This window comes from Cetorhinus maximus, unplaced genomic scaffold, assembly GCF_964194155.1.
Source record: "Cetorhinus maximus unplaced genomic scaffold, sCetMax3.hap1.1 HAP1_SCAFFOLD_688, whole genome shotgun sequence".
NCBI lineage: Eukaryota > Metazoa > Chordata > Chondrichthyes > Lamniformes > Cetorhinidae > Cetorhinus > Cetorhinus maximus.
In genome coordinates this window covers 125,229-146,150 of record NW_027596630.1, presented here as the reverse complement: position 1 = coordinate 146,150, position 20,922 = coordinate 125,229, and the positions used below count along the sequence as shown (strand labels likewise).

Below are 20,922 nucleotides of genomic sequence, written 5' to 3'. Positions count from 1 at the left end.
ATATATCAGGGTGTTACAGTGAGGGGTGTGGGATATATCAGGGTGTTAGCGAGGGGTGTGGGATATATCCGAGTGTTACAGTGAGGGTTGTGTGATATATCATTGGCTGCGTCGTGTTTGAAAGGGATCGTAAACTTTTCCTTTTGCTGTATTCGAAAAGTGGCCCTTCTTCAACCAACAATTTCGATTAAGTTATTGAAAGCTGTAAAAAAGTTTTTTCCTATCTTCCTGTTATGTGCTTATGTTTGTGTATGAAGTTGTGATGACCCCCACACCCCCCACTGGGTTTGAATGTATGAATAAAATTTGCTACTGATTTAAACCTCGAGAGATGTTGCTGCTTCTCCCTTTAAAGTCTGAGTTTAGAAACTGAGGGATTGGGTAAACACACCACAGCCTATTTCCAACATGAAAACAGCCCTGCTTATGGACAGAGGGTGAGAAAATAAAGGAGTTCAGTATTGCCTCCGTTCACTCTCTGTAACAGTTTGAGTGTGAGGTTCAGCTTCCTACCTTGGACTCTCAGCCCTATCGCAATAGCCAAACTGATGATTAAGACAATGAAGCAGGCGATGCCAAGATGTGTTGAAGTTATTGATCTTCTTCCTCCAGCTGTTTCCTGCCCAGTTTTACCTGGAATAGAGAAGTAAAGATTGACCCACGTTGAGCAGCCTGTGTAACTGCACGGAACAGACAATGGTGACGTATCTACCCCCCTTATCGAGAGAAACAACAACCACGTTACTCATTTATATCCCTCGTTTCACATCCCAGCGCACGGTACAGGAGGCTTATCAAAGAGAATCGAACACCGAGTCACACAGGGAGATATTAGGGACAGGAAACCAAAAGCTCAGACACAGAGATTGGTACAAGGAGCGTCTTAAGGAGGGTAGAGAGAGAGAGACAGACAGAGAGAGAGAGAGCCGGATAAAAAGGGTGACAGATGGAGAGAAATGGAGAGAGACAGAGAGTGAGAGACAGATATATAGGAGGATAGGTTTAGCGAGAGTTCTCTGCAGCTCAGGGCCCAGGCAGCTGAAGGCTTTCGGGGATAAACATAGATACAGCGTAAAGGTTCTACCACACCATACCCATCAGACACTCCCAGCACAGGTAAAGCACCTGGTTAAATACAGAGTAAAGCTCCCTCTACACTGTCCCCATCAAACACTCCCAGTACAGGTACAGCACGGGGTTAGATATAGAGTAAAGCTCCCTCTACACTGTCCCCATCAAACACTCCCAGGACAGGTACAGCGTGGGGTTAGATACAGAGTAAAGCTCCCTCTACACTGTCTTCATCAAACACTCCCAGGAGAGGTACAGCACAGGGTTAGATACAGAGTAAAGCTCCCTCTACACCGTCTTCATCAAACACTCCCAGGGCAGGTACAGCACGGGGTTGGATACAGAGTAAAGCTCTCTCTACACTGTCCCCATCAAACACTCCCAGTACAGATACAGCACGGGGTTAGATACAGAGTAAAGCTCCCTCTACACCGTCTTCATCAAACACTCCCAGGACAGATACAGCACGGGGTTAGATACAGAGTAAAGCTCCCTCTACACCGTCCCCATCAAACACTCCCAGGACAGGTACAGCACGGTGTTAGATACAGAGTAAAGCTCCCTCCACACCGTCCGCATCAAACACTCCCAGGACAGGTACAGCACGGGGTTAGACACAGAGTAAATCTCACCTCTCTCCCTCTCTCTCAATCTCCCTCACCATCTCTCTCTCTCTCTCCCTCTATCTGCCTCTGTCTCTCTCCATCTCTCTCTCACCATCTCTGTCTCTCTCACTCTCAATCTCTCTCATCGTCTTTCTGTCTCTCACTCTCGCAATCTCTCTCCGTCTCTCTCGATCTCTCACCACCTCTCTGTCTCTCGCACTCTCAATATCTCTCTGCATTTCTCTGCCTCTCTCTTTCTCAATCTCTCTCACCATCTCTCTCTCTTAATCTCTCTCACCATGTCTCTCCCTGCCTCTCGCACTCTCAATATCTCTCTCCATTTCTCAGCCTCTCTCTTTCTCAATCTCTCTCACACTCTCTCTCGCTCCCCGTCTATTCAACAGTTTAACCTACGTTCACTGGGGGCTGTCGTGTTGTTTTTGATGTATCTCATATTCATGTCGTCGCTGTCCTGCTCCATGATTTGTTTCTGAGGGGTCTCTATCCTCCGTTCCTGATGTGTCTGCTTCTCTCTCTCTCTCAGATGTGTCTCAGTCTTTCCTCAGACTCGATGTCAGGGCGAAAACTTCCTGAGAACTGTTTCTATTTTCTTCCTTTTTGTAATACCACTTCCCCTTAGATCTGTGTGACAAAGTGGTTCAGTTAACCATGTACAGCAGCTGATGAAGTCTTGACATTTTTGCCAAGCACAGGGAGAGCCAACATGGTTTCAGGGAACATCGGCAGAATTCAAAATCATTTCACAAGCCTCTCGACTGCTTGTTGTAACTGGAAAAGGTCTATACACTCAGACACCCACGCATGCTGATGCATAAACACAAGCACATACACACACACATACACATACAAACACTCACACACACGCTGACACATAAACACACACACACGCACATTCACACACACACGCTCACACACACACAATCACACAATCTCACACAACAGACACACATGCACACACACACGCATGTATGCGTGCACACACACACACGAACACACACACTCACCAACAAACACACACGCACACACACTCTCTCACACCACATGTACACACACACACATATGTGCACACACACACATACACACTCACACACACACACACACAGAAACACACACACACTGAATGATCCTCAGAACCCTCCTGGAAACACTAACCAAAAACCTGGAAGCAAATATCACTTGTCATTTTATTCCAAAGTGGATGGTTTTTCTTCCTATTGGTCCTCCCGGTGAGCATTGAGGTCAGGCCTTGCCTTCACCGACCAGGCAGTGAGCGTAGGTACATCCATACGAACATGTGAACATAGGAACCAGGAGCAGCAGGAGGCCACTCAGCCCGTTGTGCCTGCCCCACCATTCAGTAAGACCATGTCCGATCTGAATGTAACCTTATTATGTCACAGCCAGGGGTAAAGGCCGAGGGCTTCAAATTCAAATCCCAGACGGAAACTTGAAACAACTGTTATAACCCATTTTTGCAATTTGTAAGTTTCCAGAAGCAGACTTTAAATTCAGTAGTAATAAGACCACTGGGTCTCAAGAGGTTTTTTTTTTATAAAACTAAATTAAACATTCATTAATACAAGGCAGACTGTAAACACATACATACATCTACAAAATTGCTACTATGATAACTACAAAAATCGTCTACTTAATCTGACTCTCAGTTAGACTCCCAGTAAAGCAACAGTAAATCTCAGATTTAAACAGACCCCTGGCAAAGCAGACCCTAGACAGCCACATTTAAAATGAGTTTCTTGCAGCTCTGGGTCCTTGCAGACAGCAGCTTTGTACTTCTCACACTTGTTGGATCTGAAAGTGCCTCTGCCTTACACACACTCTCCTTTTTCCTTTATACATATCTTTCTTTTCGAATTTTCCCTTGTGTCATTAGGCTTTTAGTTTTACCTCTCCTAACGATGACATTCTTTCATCCCACCAATTATATCAGGAAGCTGAAAAAAATAAATACATGGCTTGGCATCTTCTAGCTAGGTGTAAGATTTCACCCGCTCTTTTGAATGGTTTATTTAAAAATGCAAATTGCCCCCTTGACACCCATGTTTCCAAACTTCCTCATGTTTACCTAATTACCATTTCAAACCTACTTCTTTCTCTACATCAAATCCTCTAGACCAGTTATCTTTAATCCAATTAAGACACACACAAATGCACACACAGACACAGGCACCACTAAACTCTATTTTAAACAATAATTTCCAACAGCATTATAGAAATTAATATCTCTTCATAACACCTCAACCCCACATTCCCGCCTACCCCCAACACCCTTATTAATCCAGAATCCATCTCGCTCAGTCTTAAAAATATTCAAAGTCTCTACTTCCAGCGCCTTTTGAGGAAGGGAATTCCAAAGGCTCACGACCTTCTGAGAGAAAAAATTTCCCCTCATCTCTGTCTTAAATGAGCGACCCCTTATTTTTAAACAGTGACCCCTCATTCTCGATTCTCCCACAAGGGGAAACATCCTCTCCACATCCACCCTCTCAAGACCCCTCAGGATCTTGTATGTTTCAATCAAGTCCCCTCTCACCCTTCTAATCTCCAATGGATACGAGTCTAACCTGTCCAAACTTTCCTCATAAGACAGCCCGCCCATTCCAGGGATTAGTCTAGTAAACCTTCTCTGAATTGCTCCCAATGCATTTACATCCTTCCTTAAATAAGGAGACCAATACTGTGCACAATACTCCAGATGTGGTCTGACCAGCGCCCTGTACAACTGAAGGTCATAGAGTTAAGTTCTCTTCATTTGCTGAGATAAGACAGAGCTATGCTTTATTCTTTGATTATTGTCAGCTTAAACTTCGTACATTATTTGTTTGAATCTTCTGCATTTATTTTAAGGTGGATTTGAGCCTCTTGCATTTATTTACAGGTGGATTTGTTATTCTGCATGTAGTTCTACATTGGTTTGCTATCCTGTGTTTACTTTTAGGCGAATTTGCATCTCTTTTTAAGAACAACAAAGAACAAAGAAAAGTACAGCACAGGAACAGGCCCTTCGGCCCTCCAAGCCTGCGCCGATCATATTGCCCGTCAAATGGATTTTAATCTCCTGCATTTATTCTTAGGTGGATTTGAATGTCCTGCATTTATTTTGAGGTGGATTTGCGATCCTGAATTTCTTTTTAGGTGGATTTGAATCTCCTGCATTGATTCTTTAGTGGATTTGTTATCCTGCATTGCTTTTCTGGTGGCACAATCCTCAGAGAAAAAAAATTCTCCTCATCTCTGTCCTAAAAGGGCAACCTCTAATTTTAAAACAGTGGCCCCTATTTCTGGACTCATCCACAAGAGCCAACATCCTTTCCATGTACACCTTATCAAGTCCATTCAGGATCTTATAAAATTCAATCAAGACATGCCTCGCTTTTCAAACCCCCAGTAAAATCAAGCCCAGTCTGTCCAACCTTCCCTCATAAGACAACCCACTTATCCAGGTATCAATCTAGTAAACCTCCTCTGAACTGTCTCAAATGCATTTACATCCTTCCTTAAATAAGGAGGCCAAAACTGCACACAGTATTTGAGATGCCATCTCACCAATGCCCTGTATAACTGAAGCATAGCATTCTTACGTTAATGGGCCTCCTCCTGTTCCTGTGTAACAGGCTTGTGATGGGCTGAATGGCCTCCTATTGTTCCTGCATAACAGGTTCGAGAGGCTGAATGGCCTCCTCCTGTTCTTGTAGAACAGAGTTGACAGAGGCTGAATGGCGTCCTCCTGTTCCTGTGTAACAGTCTTGAGAGGGGCTGAATGGCCTCCTCCTGTTCCTGTGTACCAGGCTCAAGAGGGGCTGAATGGCCTCCTCCTGTTCCTTTGTAACAGTCTCGAGAGGGGCTGAATGGCCTTCTCCTGTTCCTGTGTAACAGGCTTGAGAGGGGCTGAATGTCCTCCTCCTGTTCCTGTGTAACAGGCTCCGAGAGGGGCTGAATGGCCCTCCTCCTATTCCTGTGTAACAGGCTCCGAGAGGGGCTGAATGTCCTCCTCCTGTTCCTGTGTAACAGGCTCCGAGAGGGGCTGAATGTCCTCCTCCTGTTCCTGTGTAACAGGCTCTGAGAGGGGCTGCACAACAGGTCTCTCCCTCGAGCGAGCAGCCATTGTGGTCGGTGATATTTTTCACACGAGATTCTGTGAGAGATTGCGCTGCATCAACATGAATCATGGCCACATTGCACTGAACACAGTTCAGCAGCAAAACTGCACAGAACGATGAGCTCATGAACGTTCACCAGGAATACCAGTCAACACAAAACCTCAATAACCTGAGAGTCTTTCAGGATAAAGAGAGCAAAAGTTCAACAGAGAGCGTGGAGTTGGCTTAAGCTTCACTTAGATGGTAAACTACCACCCTCTATCTCTCTCTCACTCTCTCTCAGGGTGATATCTGTACACTGACTGGTGTCTCTCAGTCCCCTCTCTCTCAGGGAGATATCTGTACACTGACTGGTGTCTCTCAGTCCCCTCTCTCTCAGGGAGATATCTGTACACTGACTGGTGTCTCTCAGTCCCCTCACTCTCAGGGAGATATCTGTACGCTGACTGGTGTCTCTCAGTCCCTCCCTCTCTCAAGGAGATATCTGTTCACTGACTGTTGTCTCACAGTATCCTCTCTCTCAGGGAGATATCTGTACACTGACTGGTGTCTCTCAGTCCCTCTCTCAGGAAGTTATCTGTACACAGACTGGTGTTTCTCGGTCCCTCTCTCTCAGGGAGATATCCCCACACTGACTGGTGTTTCTCAATCCCCTCTCTCAGGGAGATATCTGTACACTGACTGGTGTGTCTCAGTCCCATCCCTGTCAGGGAGATGTCTGTACACTGACTGGTGTCTCTCAGTCCCCTCTCTCTCAGGGAGATATCTGTACACTGACTGGTGTCTCTCAGTCCCCTCTCTCTCAGGGAGATATCTGTACGCTGACTGGTGTCTCTCAGTCCCTCCCTCTCTCAAGGAGATATCTGTTCACTGACTGTTGTCTCACAGTATCCTCTCTCTCAAGGAGATATCTGTACACTGACTGGTGTCTCTCAGTCCCTCTCTCAGGAAGTTATCTGTACACAGACTGGTGTTTCTCAGTCCCTCTCTCTCAGGGAGATATCCCCACACTGACTGGTGTTTCTCAATCCCCTCTCTCAGGGAGATATCTGTACACTGACTGGTGTGTCTCAGTCCCATCCCTGTCAGGGAGATGTCTGTACACTGACTGATGTCTTTCAGTCCCCTCTCTCTCAGTGAGATCTGAACACTGATTGGTGTCTCTCAGTCTCTCTCTCTCAGGGAGATATCTGTACACCGACTGGTGTCTCTCAGTCCCATTCTCTCTCAGGGAGATATCTGTACACTGACTGGTGTCTCTCAGTCCCCACTCTCTCAGGGAGATATCTGTACACAGACTAGTGTCCCTGAGTGCCTCTCAGTAGTAATGCAATCAGTAACACAGGGTGCTGGGGGGAGAGGGGTTACTGAGTGACGATGTTTATGTGAGCTTCATTAACATCAGTAGAGATACAGTCAGTAACACAGGGCACTGGGGGCAGACAGGTTTCTGAGTGACTGTAAGGGAGCTGGCTTAACATCAGTAGAAATACAGTCAGTAACAGAGGGCGCTGGGGGAAGAGGGGTTACTGAGTGACAGTGTTTATGTGAGCTTCATTAACATCATTAGAGATACAGTCAGTAACACAGGGTGCTGGGGGGAGAGGGGTTACTGAATGACTTTGAGAGAGCTGAATTAACATCAGTGGAGATACCGTAGGTAACACAGGGCGCTGGGGGGAGAGGGGTTACTGAGTGACAGTGTGAGGGAGCTAGATTGACATCAGAAGAGATAAAGTTAGTGAAACAGGGCGCTGGGGGTAGAGGGGTTACTGAGTGACTGTGTGAGGGAGCTGGATTAACATCAGTAGAGATAGAGTGATTCACCCAGGGCGCTGGGGGAGAGCAGTTACTGAGTGACAGTGTGAGGGACCTGGATTAACATCAGTAGTGATACAGCCAGCAAGACTGTGCGCTGCGGGGAGAAGGGTTACTGAGTGACAATGCGAGGGAGCTGGATTAACATCAGTAGACATACAGTCAGTAACACAGGGCGCTGGGTGGAGAGAAGTTGCGGTGTGACTGTGTGGGAGCTGGATTAACATCAGTAGTGATACAGCCAGCAAGACTGTGAGCTGCAGGGAGAGGGGTTACTGAGTGACAGTTGAGGGAGCTGGATTAACATCAGTGGAGATACAGTCAGTAACACAGGGCGCTGGGGGGAGAGGGGTTACTGAGTGACAACGTGAGGGAGCTGGATTAAAATCAGTAGAGATACAGTCAGTAACACAGGGCACTGGGGTAGTGGTGTTGCTGAGTGACAGTGTGAGGGAGCTGGATTGACATCATTGGAGGTACAGTCAGTAACACGGGTTGCTGGGGGGAGATGGGTTACTGAGTGACAGTGTGTGTGAGCTGGATTAACATCAGCAGAGATATAGTCAGTAACTCCGGGCACTGGGGGAGAGAGAGGTTACTGACTGAACGTTTGAGGGAGCTGGATTAACATCAGTGGAGATACAGTCAGTAACAGACCGCTGCGGGAGAGGGGTTACTGAGTGACAGTGTGAGGGAGCTGGATTAACATCAGTAGATATACAGTCAGTAACAAAGTGAGCTGGGGAGACATGGGTTACTGAGTGACAGTGTGAGGGAGCTGGATTATAATCAGTAGACATATAATCAGTAACACAGGGCGCTAGGGGTGAGGTGTTACTGAGTGACAGTGTGTGGGAGCTGGATTAACATCAGTAGTGATACAGTCGGTAACACAGGGCGCTGGGGGGAGTGAGGTTACTGAGTGACAGTGTGAGGGATCTGAATTAACATCAGTAGAGATACCGTCAGTAACAGAATGCATTGGGGGAAGAGGGGTTACGGAGTGAGAGTGTGAGTGAGCTGGATTAACATCAGTAGAGGTACAGTCAGTAACACAGGGCGCTGGGTTGAGAGGGGTTACTGAGTGACAATGTGAGTGAGCTGGATTAACATCAGTAGAGATACAGTCAGTAACACAGGGCGCTGGGGGGAGAGGGGTTACTGAGTGAGTGTGTGAGGGTGCTGGATTAACATCAGTAGAGATACAGTCAGTAACACAGGGCGCTGGGGGGAGAGGGGTTTCTGAATGACAGTGTGAGGGAGCTGGATTAACATCAGTGGAGATACAGTCAGTAACATAGTGCGCTGGGAGGAGAGGTGTTACTGGAGTGACAGTGTGAGGGAGCTGCAATAACATCATTAGATATACAGTCAGGAACACCGGGTGCTGGGGAGACATGGGTTACTGAGTGACAGTGTGAGGGAGCTGGATTATCATCAGTAGAGATACAGTCAGTAACACAGAGCTCTGCGGGAGAGCGGTTACTGAGTGACTTTGAGGGAGCTGGTTTAACATCAGTAGAGATACTGTCAGTAACACAGAGCTCTGTGGGAAGAGGGTTTACTAAGTGACTGTGAGGGAGCTGGATTAAAATCAGTTGAGATACAGTCTGTAACACAAAGCGCTGGGGTGAGAGGGGTTACTAGAGTGGCAGTGTGTGGGAGCTGGATTAACATCAGTAGAGATACAGTCATCAAGACTGCGCTACGGGGTGAGGGGTGACTGAGTGACAGTTTGTGGGAGCTGGATTAACATCAGTAGAGATACAGTCAGTAACACAGGGCGCTGGGTGGAGAGGGGTTACTGAGTGACAGTGTGAGGGAGCTGGATTAACATCAGTAGAGATACAGTTAGTAACACAGGGTGCTGGGGGGAGAGGGGTTACTGAGTGACTGTGTGAGGGAGCTGGATTAACATCAGTAGAGATACAGTCAGTAACACAGGGCGCTGGGGGGGAGAGGTGTTACCTCGTGACACTAATTATTGCTATTAGTGAGACTTGGTTGCAGGAGGGGCAGGACTGGCAGCTCAATGTTCCGGGGTTCCGTTGTTTCAGATGTGATAGAGGGGGAGGGATGAAAGGGGAAGGAGTGGCATTACTAGTCAGGGAAAATATTGCAGCTGTGCATAAGCAGGACAGCCCGGAGGGCTCGTCTGCAGAGGCCATATGGGTGGATCTGAGGAATGGGAAAGGTGTGACCACACTAATAGGGTTGTATTATAGACTGCCCAATAGTCAGAGAGAATTGGAGGAGCAAATCTGTAGAGAGATAGCAGACCGATGTAAGAAACAGAAAGTTGTGATAGTAGGAGATTTTAACTTTCCACATATTGACTGGGACTCCCATACTGTAAAAGGGCTGGATGGCTTGGAGTTTGTCAAATGTTTTCAGGAAAGTTTTCTAAATCAATATATAGAGTTACCAACGAGAGAGGATGCAATACTTGATCTCCTATTAGGGAACCAGACAGGTCAGGTGACAGAAGTATGTGTAGGCGAACATTTTTGGTCCAGTGACCGCAATGTCATTAGTTTTAAGCTAATTATGGATAAGGATAGGTCTGGTCCTCGAGTTGAGATTCTAAATTGGAGAAAGGCCAATTTTGTGGAAATGAGAAAGGATCTAGGAAGAGTGGATTGGCATAAGTTGTTTTCTGGCAAGGATGTGTTCAGTAAGTGGAAGGCATTCAAAGGCGAAACTTTGAGAGTGCAGAGTTTGCATGTCCTTGTCAGGATTAAAGGCAAAGTTAACAGGCATAGGGAACCTTGGTTTTCAAGGGATATTGGCGATCTGGTTAAGAAGAAGAGAGAGGTGTATAGCAGGTATCGGCAACAAGAAGCAAATGAGGTACTTGTAGAGTATAGAAAATGTAAGAAAATACTAAAAAAGGAAATCAGGAAGGTAAAAAGAAGACATGAGGTTGCTTTGGCAGATAATGTGAAGGTAAACCCGAAGGGTTTCTACAAGTATATCAAGAGTAAAAGGATAGTAAGGGACACAATTGGTCCCCTTGAAGACCAGAGTGGTCATCTATGTGTGGAGCCTCACGAGATGGGGGAGATCTTAAACAGTTTTTTTGCATCAGTATTTACTCAGGAAACTGGCATAGTGTATAAGGAAGGAAGGGAAACAAGCAGTAGTTTCATGGAACATATAGAGATTAGAGAGGAGGAGGTGCTTGCTGCCTTACAGCGAATAAAGGTAGATAAATCCCCCGGGCCTGACATGATATTCCCTCAGACCTTGAGGGAGACTAGGGTAGAAATTGCAGGGGCCCTAGCAGAAACATTTAAAATGTCCTTAGCCACGGGTGAGGTGCCGGAGGTTTGGAGGGTAGCTCATGTTGTTCCGTTGTTAAAAAAGGCCCCAAAAGTAAACCAGGTAATTACAGGCCAGTGAGCCTGACGTCAGTAGTAGGTAAATTATTGGAAGGTGTTCTGAGAGATCAGATATATAATTATTTGGACAGCCAAGGGCTGGTTAAGGATAGTCAGCATGGCCTTGTGCGTGGTAGGTCGTGTTTAACGAGCCTTGTAGAGTTTTTTGAGGAGGTTACCAAGAAAGTAGATGAAGGAAAGGCTGTGAATGTTGTCTACATGGACTTTAGTAAGGCCTTTGACAAGGTCCCACATGGGAGGTTAGTTCAGAAGGTTCAGACACTTGGTATCCATGGAGAAGTTGTAAACTGGATTCGAAATTGGCTGTGTGGGAGAAGACAGAGAGTGGTAGTGGATGATTGCTTCTCAGACTGGAGGTCTGTGACTAGTGGTGTGCCTCAGGGCTCTGTACTGGGACCATTGTTGTTTGTTGTCTATATCAATGATTTGGATGATAATGTGGTGAATTGGATCAGCAAGTTTGCTGATGACGCTAAGATTGGAGGCGTTGTGGACAGCGAGGAAGGCTTTCAAAGCTTGCAGAGAGATCTGGATCAACTGGAAAAATGGGCCAGAAAATGGCAGATGGAATTTAATGCGGAAAAGTGTGAGGTGTTACATTTTGTAAGGTCAAACCAAGGTAGGACATACACAGTAAATGGTAGGGCACTGAGGAGTGCGGAGGAACAAAGGGATCTGGGAGTTCAGATACATAATTCCCTGAAAGTGGCATCACAGGTAGACAAGGTTGTAAAGAAAGCTTTTGGCATACTGGCCTTCATAAATCAAAGTATTGAGTATAGGAGTTGGGATGTTATGGTGAGGTTGTATAAGACATTGGTGAGGCCAACTTTGGAGTATTGTGCACAGTTCTGGTCGCCTAACTACAGGAAGGATATCAGTAAGATTGAGAGAGTGCAGAGAAGATTTACTAGGATGTTGCCGGGTCTTAAAGAGTTGAGTTACAGGGAAAGATTAAACAGGTTAGGACTTTATTCCTTGGAGCGTAGAAGAATGAGGGGAGATTTGATAGAAGTTTACAAAATTGTGAGGGGTATAGACAGAGTAAATGCGAGTAGGCTCTTTCCACTTAGATTAGGAGAGATAAACACGAGAGGACATGGCTTTAGGGTGAAAGGGGAAAGGTTTAGGGGGAACTTCTTCACTCAGAGAGTGGTGAGAGTGTGGAACGAGCTACCATCTGATGTGGTAAATGCGGACTTCCTCTTAAGTTTTAAGAATAAATTAGATAGATACATGGATGGGAGACGTCTGGAGGGCTATGGACTAGGTGCAGGTCAATGGGACTAGCGGAGTAATATTTCGGCACAGACTAGAAGGGCCGAATACCCTGTTTTCTGTGATGTAGTGTTCTATAGTTCAATGGTTCGATGTGAGGGAGCTGAATTAACATCAGTAGAGATACAATCAGTCACACAGGGCACTAGGGGAGAGGGGTTACTGAGTGAGATTGTGAGGGAGCTGGAATAACATCGGTAGAGATACAGTCAGTAACAAAGGGCGCTGGGATAGTGGTGTTGCTGAGTGGCTGAGTGACTGTGTGAGGGAGCTGGATTGACATCCATAGAGATACAGTCAGTAACACAGCGAGCTGGGTGGAGAGGCTTTACTGAGTGACAGTGTGAGGGAGCTGGATTAACTTCAGCAGAGATACAGTCAGTAATACAGGGTGCTGGGGTAAAGAGGGTATTGAGTGAGAGTGTGAGGGAGCTGGATTGACATCAGTTGAGATACAGTCAGTAAGACAGGGTGCTGGGGATGAGGGGTTACTGAGTGACAGTGTGATGGAGCCGAAATAACAGCAGTAGAGATACAGTCAGTAACACAGGGCGCTGGGGGGAGAGGGGTTACTGAGGGACAGTGTGAGGGAGCAGGATTAACATTAGTATAGATACAGTCAGTAACACAGGGCGCTGGGGGGAGAGGGGTTAATGAGTGACAGTGTGAGGGAGATGGATTAACTCCAGCAGAGGCACAGTCAGTAAAACAGGGTGCGGGGGGAGAGGGTTTACTGAGTGACAGTGTGAGGGAGCTGGATTAGCATCAGTAGAGATACAGTCAGTAACACAGGGCGCTGGGGCAGATGGGTTACTGGAGTGACAGTGTGTGGGAGCTGGATTAACATTAGAAGAGATACAGTCATTAATACAAAGTTCTGGGGGCGAAGGTTTACTGAGTGACAATGCGAGGGAGCTGGATTAACATCAGCAGAGATACAGTCAGTAACACAGGGCGCTGGGGGGTGAGAGGTTACTGAGTGACAGTGTGAGGGATCTGAATTAACATCAGTAGAGATACAGTCAGTAACACAGGGCGCTGGGAGGAGAGGGGTTACTGAGTGACAGTGTGAGGGAGCTGGATTAACATTAGTAGAGATACAGTCAGTAACACCGGGCGCTGGTGGAGAGGGGTTACTGAGTGACGGTGTGAGGGAGCTAGATTAACATCAGTATAGATACAGTCAGTAACAAAGGGCGTTGGGGTAGTGGGGTTGCTGAGTGACAGTGTGAGAGAGGTAGTCAGAAACACAGGGCACTGTGGAGACAGGGGTTACTGAGTGACAATGCGAGGGAGCTGGATTAACATCAGTAGAGATACAGTCAGTAACACAGGGTGCTGGGGTGTAGAGGGGTTACTGAGTGACAGTGTGAGGGAGCTGGATTAACATCAGTAGAGATACAGTCAGTAACACAGGGCGCTGAGGGTGTGCGGTTGCTGAGTGACTGTGTGAGGGAGCTGGATTAACATCAGTAGAGATACAGTCAGTAACACAGGGCGCTGAGGGTGTGAGGTTGCTGAGTGAGTGTGTGAGGGAGCTGGATTAACTTCAGCAGAGATACAGTCAGTAATACAGGGTGCTGGGGTAAAGAGGGTATTGAGTGAGAGTGTGAGGGAGCTGGATTGACATCAGTTGAGATACAGTCAGTAAGACAGGGTGCTGGGGATGAGGGGTTACTGAGTGACAGTGTGATGGAGCAAAAATAACATCAGTAGAGATACAGTCAGTAACACAGGGTGCTGGGGGTAGAGGGGTTACTGAGGGACAGTGTGAGGGAGCAGGATTAACATCAGTAGAGATACAGTCAGTAACACAGGGAGCTGGGGGGAGAGGGGTTACTGGGTGACAGTGTGAGGGAGCTGGATTAACATCAGTAGAGATACAGTCAGTAACACAGGGCGCTGGGGGGAGAGGGATTAATGAGCGACAGTGTGAGGGAGATGGATTAACTCCAGCAGAGGCACAGTCAGTAAAACAGGGTGCGGGGGGAGAGGGTTTACTGAGTGACAGTGTGAGGGAGCTGGATTAGCATCAGTAGAGATACAGTCAGTAACACAGGGCGCTGGGGCAGATGGGTTACTGGAGTGACAGTGTGTGGGAGCTGGATTAACATAAGAAGAGGTACAGTCATTAATACAAAGTTCTGGGGGCGAAGGTTTACTGAATGACAATGTGAGGGAGCTGGATTAACATCAGCAGAGACACAGTCAGTAACACAGGGCGCTGGGAGGTGAGAGGTTACTGAGTGACAGTGTGAGGGATCTGAATTAACATCAGTAGAGATACAGTCAGTAACACAGGGCGCTGGGAGGAGAGGGGTTACTGAGTGATAGTGTGAGGGAGCTGGATTAACATTAGTAGAGATACAGTCAGTAACACCGGGCGCTGGTGGAGAGGGGTTACTGAGTGACAGTGTGAGGGAGCTAGATTAACATCAGTATAGATACAGTCAGTAACAAAGGGCGTTGGGGTAGTGGGGTTGCTGAGTGACAGTGTGAGAGAGGTAGTCAGTAACACAGGGCACTGTGGAGACAGGGGTTACTGAGTGACAATGTGAGGGAGCTCGATTAACATCAGTAGAGATACTGTCAGTAACACAGGGCGCTGGGGGGAGAGGGGTTACTGAGTGACAGTGTGAGGGAGCTGGATTAACATCAGTAGAGATACAGTCAGTAACACAGGGTGCTGGGGTGTAGAGGGGTTACTGAGTGACAGTGTGAGGGAGCTGGATTAACATCAGTAGAGATACAGTCAGTAACACAGGGCGCTGAGCGGAGAGGGGTTACTGAGTGACTGTGTGAGGGAGCTGGATTAACATCAATAGAGATACAGTCAGTAACACAGGGCGCTGAGGGTGTGCGGTTGCTGAGTGACTGTGTGAGGGAGCTGGATTAACATCAGTAGAGATACAGTCAGTAACACAGGGCGCTGAGGGTGTGAGGTTGCTGAGTGAGTGTGTGAGGGAGCTGGATTAACATCAGTAGAGATACAGTCAGTAACACAGGGTGCTGGGGGGAGAGGGGTTACTGAGTGAGTGTGTGAGCGAGCTGGATTAACATCAGTAGAGATACAGTCAGTAACACAGGGCGCTGGGGGGAGAGAGGGGTTACTGAGTGAGTGTGTGAGGGAGCTGGATTAACATCAGTAGAGATACAGTCAGTAACACAGGGCGCTGGGGGGAGAGAGGGGTTACTGAGTGAGTGTGTGAGGGAGCTGGATTAACATCAGTAGAGATACAGTCAGTAACACAGGGCGCTGAGGGGGAGAGGGGTTACTGAGTGAGTGTGTGAGGGAGCTGGATTAACATCAGTAGAGATACAGTCAGTAACACAGGGCGCTGAGGGGGAGAGGGGTTACTGAGTGAGTGTGTGAGGGAGCTGGATTAACATCAGTAGAGATACAGTCAGTAACACAGGGCGCTGAGGGGGAGAGGGGTTACTGAGTGACTGTGTGAGGGAGCTGGATTAACATCAGTAGAGATACAGTCAGTAACACAGGGCGCTGGGGGGAGAGGGGTTACTGAGTGAGTGTGTGAGGGAGCTGGATTAACATCAGTAGAGATACAGTCAGTAACTTGGTAACCCATCCCCGCTCTTTAAGAGTGGTAAAGCCTCATTAGAATCAGGCCCCATCCTCCCCGGCACTGGGATCACAACCACCTCAACGTGAAGGGTAAACCAGGTCTGAACTTTCTAAACACTCACATCCAAAATATAAAGATATAAACTGCTCCAAACACCTCGAAAAACTGGGGTTCTCCTCACCCCCTCCCCCCAAACTGTGGGACACCTCACCCCCTCCCCACAAACTGTGGGACACCTCACCCCCTCCCCCCCCCAAACTGTGGGACTCCTCACCCCCTCCCCACAAACTGTGGGACACCTCACCCCCTCCCCACAAACTGTGGGACACCTCACCCCCTCCCCCCCAAACTGTGGGACTCCTCACCCCCTCCCCACAAACTGTGAGACTCCTCACCCCCTCCCCCCCCCCCCCCCAAACTGTGGGACTCCTCACCCCCTCCCTCCCCCCCCCCAAACTGTGGGACTCCTCACCCCCTCCCCCCACCCCAAACTGTGGGACTCCTCACCCCCTCCCCCCAAACTGTGGGACTCCTCACCCCCTCCCCCCAAACTGTGGGACTCCTCACCCCCTCCCCCCAAACTGTGGGACTCCTCACCCCCTCCCCCCAAACTGTGGGACTCCTCACCCCCTCCCCCCAAACCGTGGGACTCCTCACCCCCTCCCCCCCAAACTGTGGGACTCCTCACCCCCTCCCCCCAAACTGTGGGACTCCTCACCCCCTCCCCTCACCCAAACTGTGGGACTCCTGACCCCCACCCCCTCCCCAAACTGAGGGACTCCTCACCCCACCCCCCCCCCCAAACTCTGGGACCCCTCCCCCCCCCTCCACCCCCCCCCCAAACTGAGGGACTCCTCACCCCCTCCCCCCCCCCCAAACTGTGGGACCCCTCACCCCCTCCCCCCAAACTGTGGGACCCCTTCCCTGAGGAGGGAGTGACTGGCCCGCTCTCTCGCTCCCGCTCTCTCGGAGATCTGCTCTCTCTCTCACTTTTACGACGGTGATGACCTGTTCTTCTCGAGTCACTGACCACTGGACCGGAGCCTCCAGAGGAGGAACTGCAGGCAAACGCTTCACTGGGCAAATAGTGAGGCAGTGGCACTCAGTCCCTCACTCTCTCACTCCCTCTGAATGCCTGGGAGAGGCTGGACATGTCACGGTGCTGTTCTGCTCTCCTACCAGCAAGGGAACGGGTCATACACTGCAGCAGACGGGTAAAGATGAATGGTTGTGAGGTGTTGCGTGTTGTGGGGCGGGCGAGGGGGTGGGGGGTGGGGGGTGGTGGGTGGAGGTGGGCAGGACAGTGGGAGTGACGGCCTGGGGTCTTTCTACAAGCCTGGAGTATTCATCAGATGAAGAGTCATAAGGACTCGAAACGTTACCTGTCTTCCTCTCCGCAGATTCTGTCAGACCTGCTGAGTTTTTCCAGCTATTTTTAGTTTTGTTTCAGATTTCCAGCGTCCGCAGTGTTTTGCTTTTATCCTGGTCAATCCCCTCTGCACTCTCTCCGGTGCAGTCACTTCCTTCCTATAATGCGGATTCCTGAACTGCACGTAATACTCGAGCTGTGGCCTAACCAGCGTTTTATACAGTTCCAGCATAACCTCCCTGCTCTTATATTCTGTGCCTCGGCTAATAAAAGCAAGTATCCCATTTGCCTTCTTAACCACCTTATCTACCTGTCCCGCTACCTTAAGGAACTGGTGGACATGCACACCAAGGTCCCTCTGATCCTCAGTACTTCCCATTCATCATGTATTCCCTCACACTTATCCGGGTTAATTCCATTAGCCACTGATCAGCCAATCTGACATCAGCCCATCTCTCTCCTCCTGTAATCTAAGGCTATCCTCCTCACTATTTACCACCCCACCAATTTTCGTGTCATCCGCGAACTTACTGACCAGCCCTCCTACATTCAAGTCTAACTCGTTTATATATGCCACAAACATCAAGGGACCCAACACCGATCCCTGTGGAACCCCACTGGACACAGGCATCCAGTCACAAAAACCCCCCTCGACCTTCACCCTCTGCTTCCTGCCACTCAGCCAATTCTGGATCCAATTTGCTAAATTGCCTTGGATCCCATGGGCTTTTACCTTTGTTATCAGTCTCCCACGCGGGACCTTATCAAAAGCCTTGCTGAAGCCCAAGTAGACTATGTCAAATGCATTGCCCTCATCTACATACCTGGTCACCTCTTCGAAAAATTCAATCAAATTGGTCAGACATGACCTCCCCTTAACAAAACCACACTGACTCTCCTTGATTTAATCCCTGCCTCTCCAAGTGTAGATTAATTCTGTCCCTCAGAATTGCTTCCAATAGTTTCCCCACCACTGAGGTTAGACTGACTGGCCTGTAGTTGCCTGGTTTATCCCTTCCTCACTTCTTCAATAACGGTACCACATTGGCTGTCCCCCAGTCCTCTGGCACCTCTCCTGTGGCCAGAGAGGTAATGAAAATTATTGCCAGTGCCCCTGCTATCTCCTCCCTTGCCTCACTCAACAGCCTGGGATACATTTCATCCGGGCCTGGAGATTTATCTACTTTTAAGCCTGCCAGACCACTTAGAACCTCTTCCCTTTCTATGCTCATTTCTTTCATTATATCACAGTCCTTCTGCCTGATTTCCATACCCACATCGTCCCTCTCACTTGTGAACACCGACACAAAGTATTCATTTAGAACCATACCTACGTCTTCCGGCTCCACACACAAATTACCACTATGGTCCTTAATGGGCCCTACTCTTTCCCTAGTTATCCTCTTACTCTTGATGTACTTGTCAAATAACTTTGGATTTTCCTTTATTTTACCTGCCAATGTTTTTCATGCCCTCTTTTTGTTCTAATTTCCTTTTTAAGTTTCCCCCCTACACATTCTATACTCCTCTCGGGTTTCCGCTGTTTTGAGCCCTTAGTATCTGCCATAAGCCTCCCTTTTTCTCTTTATCCAATCCTGTATATCCCTCGACATCCAGGGTTCCCTGGATTTGTTGGTCCCACCCTTTGCCTTTACAGGATTATGTTGGCCCTGTACTCTCCCTATTTCCTTCTTGAATGAGTCCCACTGATCTGATGTAGATTTACCTGAAAGCAGCTGCTCCCAGTCCACTCTGGCCAAATCATATTTGACCTTATTAAAATCTGCCTTCCCCCAATTTGGAACTCTGATTTCTCGCCCATCCTTGTCCTTTTCCATAACAACCTGGAATCAAATGGAGTTATGATCACTGTCTGCAAAATGCTCCCCCACTGATACCTCTACCAATTGCATTTGTTGGAGTTGTTCAATGTTGAGGTTGTTGTTGAATTTGTTGGTGTTTCTCAACGTTGGTGTTGTTGTTGAATTTGTTGTTTTTTAATGTTGAGGTTGTTGTTGAATTTGTTGTTTTTTAATGTTGAGGTTGTTGTTGAATTTGTTGGTGTTTTTCAATGTTGAGGTTGTTGTTGAATTTGTTGGTGTTTGTCAATGTTGAGGTTGTTGGTGTTTTTTCAATGTTGAGGTTGTTGTTGAATTTGTTGCTGTTTTTCAATGTTGAGGTTGTTGTTGAATTTGGCGGTGTTTTTCAATGTGTCACATGGACAAACGCGGGTGAATTAAGGAAAGCCAGCACGGACTTGTTCAGGGAAAATCCTGTTTAACGAACTTGCTGGAGTTTTATTGATAAGGGAACAGAGAGGGTTGATGAGGGTATCTTTGTGGATGTGGTGTACATAGACTTCCAGAAGGCATTCGATACAGTGCCACACAACAGGCTTGTCAGAAATGTTATAGCTCACGGGATGAAATGAATAGCAGCAACGTAGATAGAGAAGGAGAAACAGTTCCGTTGGGGGAAGGTGCGAGGATGAGAGGGACACAGAATTCAGTTAATCTGTGAAAGAAGCAATTGTGTTTTCCTGCTCATTGTGGTCACTTCCTAGTTAAATATCAGGACACCGAATACACCTAAGGGATTGGTTAAAGCAAAAGTACGTAGTTTAGTATATGAAGGAATTGAGAAATTGGGAGCTGTATTACAAAGTTGGAGATCTTGTACACATGTCTGAGTTGGTAGGGTCCTCAGAACGAACTGTTCCGGACAGGAGAGAGACAGGCAAACTGTACTTCTGTCTCTCAACAACTGTCCGTACGCAGAAGGTGTTTTGAATTCTTTGTGAAGTAGGTTGTGGTGTGTTTTCCCAAACCCTCAGTGTGTCTGATCCACTTTACTAATCACTCACAGCAAACTCACATTATGATCAACTCGGGTTAGTTTATTTACATTTAAAACCCGGGGCAGGAATGTTCACAAAGTCACACACTCACTCACACTCACACACCCAATCGCACACACTCTCACTCACACTCACACACTCACTCACACAACTCACACACACACACACAACACAGACACACACTCACACACACAAAAAACACCACACACTCACACAAACACACACACAAGCACACATACTCACACTCTCACACAAACACACAGATTCATACAACCAAACCACACACTCACACTCATACACACTCACACACACTCACTCGCACACTCACACACTCAAACCCGCACACTCACACGCGAACACACACAGATACTCACTCTCACAAACACACAGCCACACATACACACAGACGCACACGCACACATACAGACACACACACACACAAACACACACACACACACACAGACACACACACAGAGTAATGGAGGGTAGAAAAAGGAAACATTTACAACTATGGATAGTAACAGTACAAGAACCACGGAGATTAAATGAGTTCACATGATTTCCAGAGTCTGAGAAGAAAAAGTCCAAAGGCTATTTCCGATGTGACCGAGTTCAATTCCAAGTCCAGTGGGAGCTTACTGCACGCAAATTGAATGCCTCGTTTCTGACATGACAACTATGAAAAAACTGTAAAGAGTTGCTTCATTGGCTGCAAAAGCATGTTGGGGATCTCCTGAGTTAGTAAAAGGTGCTAGAGAAATGCAGGACTTCTGTTCTGTTGCATTTTGTCGGATTCCTGC

General features: G+C 47.6%; 1 protein-coding gene across 1 annotated transcript in view; it reads right to left on the bottom strand.

Annotated features, from left to right (window-relative positions):
* Positions 1–2,223, bottom strand: part of LOC144674535 (CD209 antigen-like protein C) — a 50,155-nt gene extending 47,932 nt beyond the window's left edge. The window contains exons 1-2 of the mRNA XM_078535837.1: positions 2,091–2,223; positions 514–633 (exon numbers count right to left, since the gene is read on the bottom strand). Of these exons, the coding sequence (XP_078391963.1) occupies positions 514–633; positions 2,091–2,157 (187 nt within the window). The 5' untranslated portion in view covers positions 2,158–2,223. The remainder of the gene's footprint in view (positions 1–513; positions 634–2,090) is intronic.
* Positions 2,224–20,922: the final 18,699 nt, after the last annotated feature.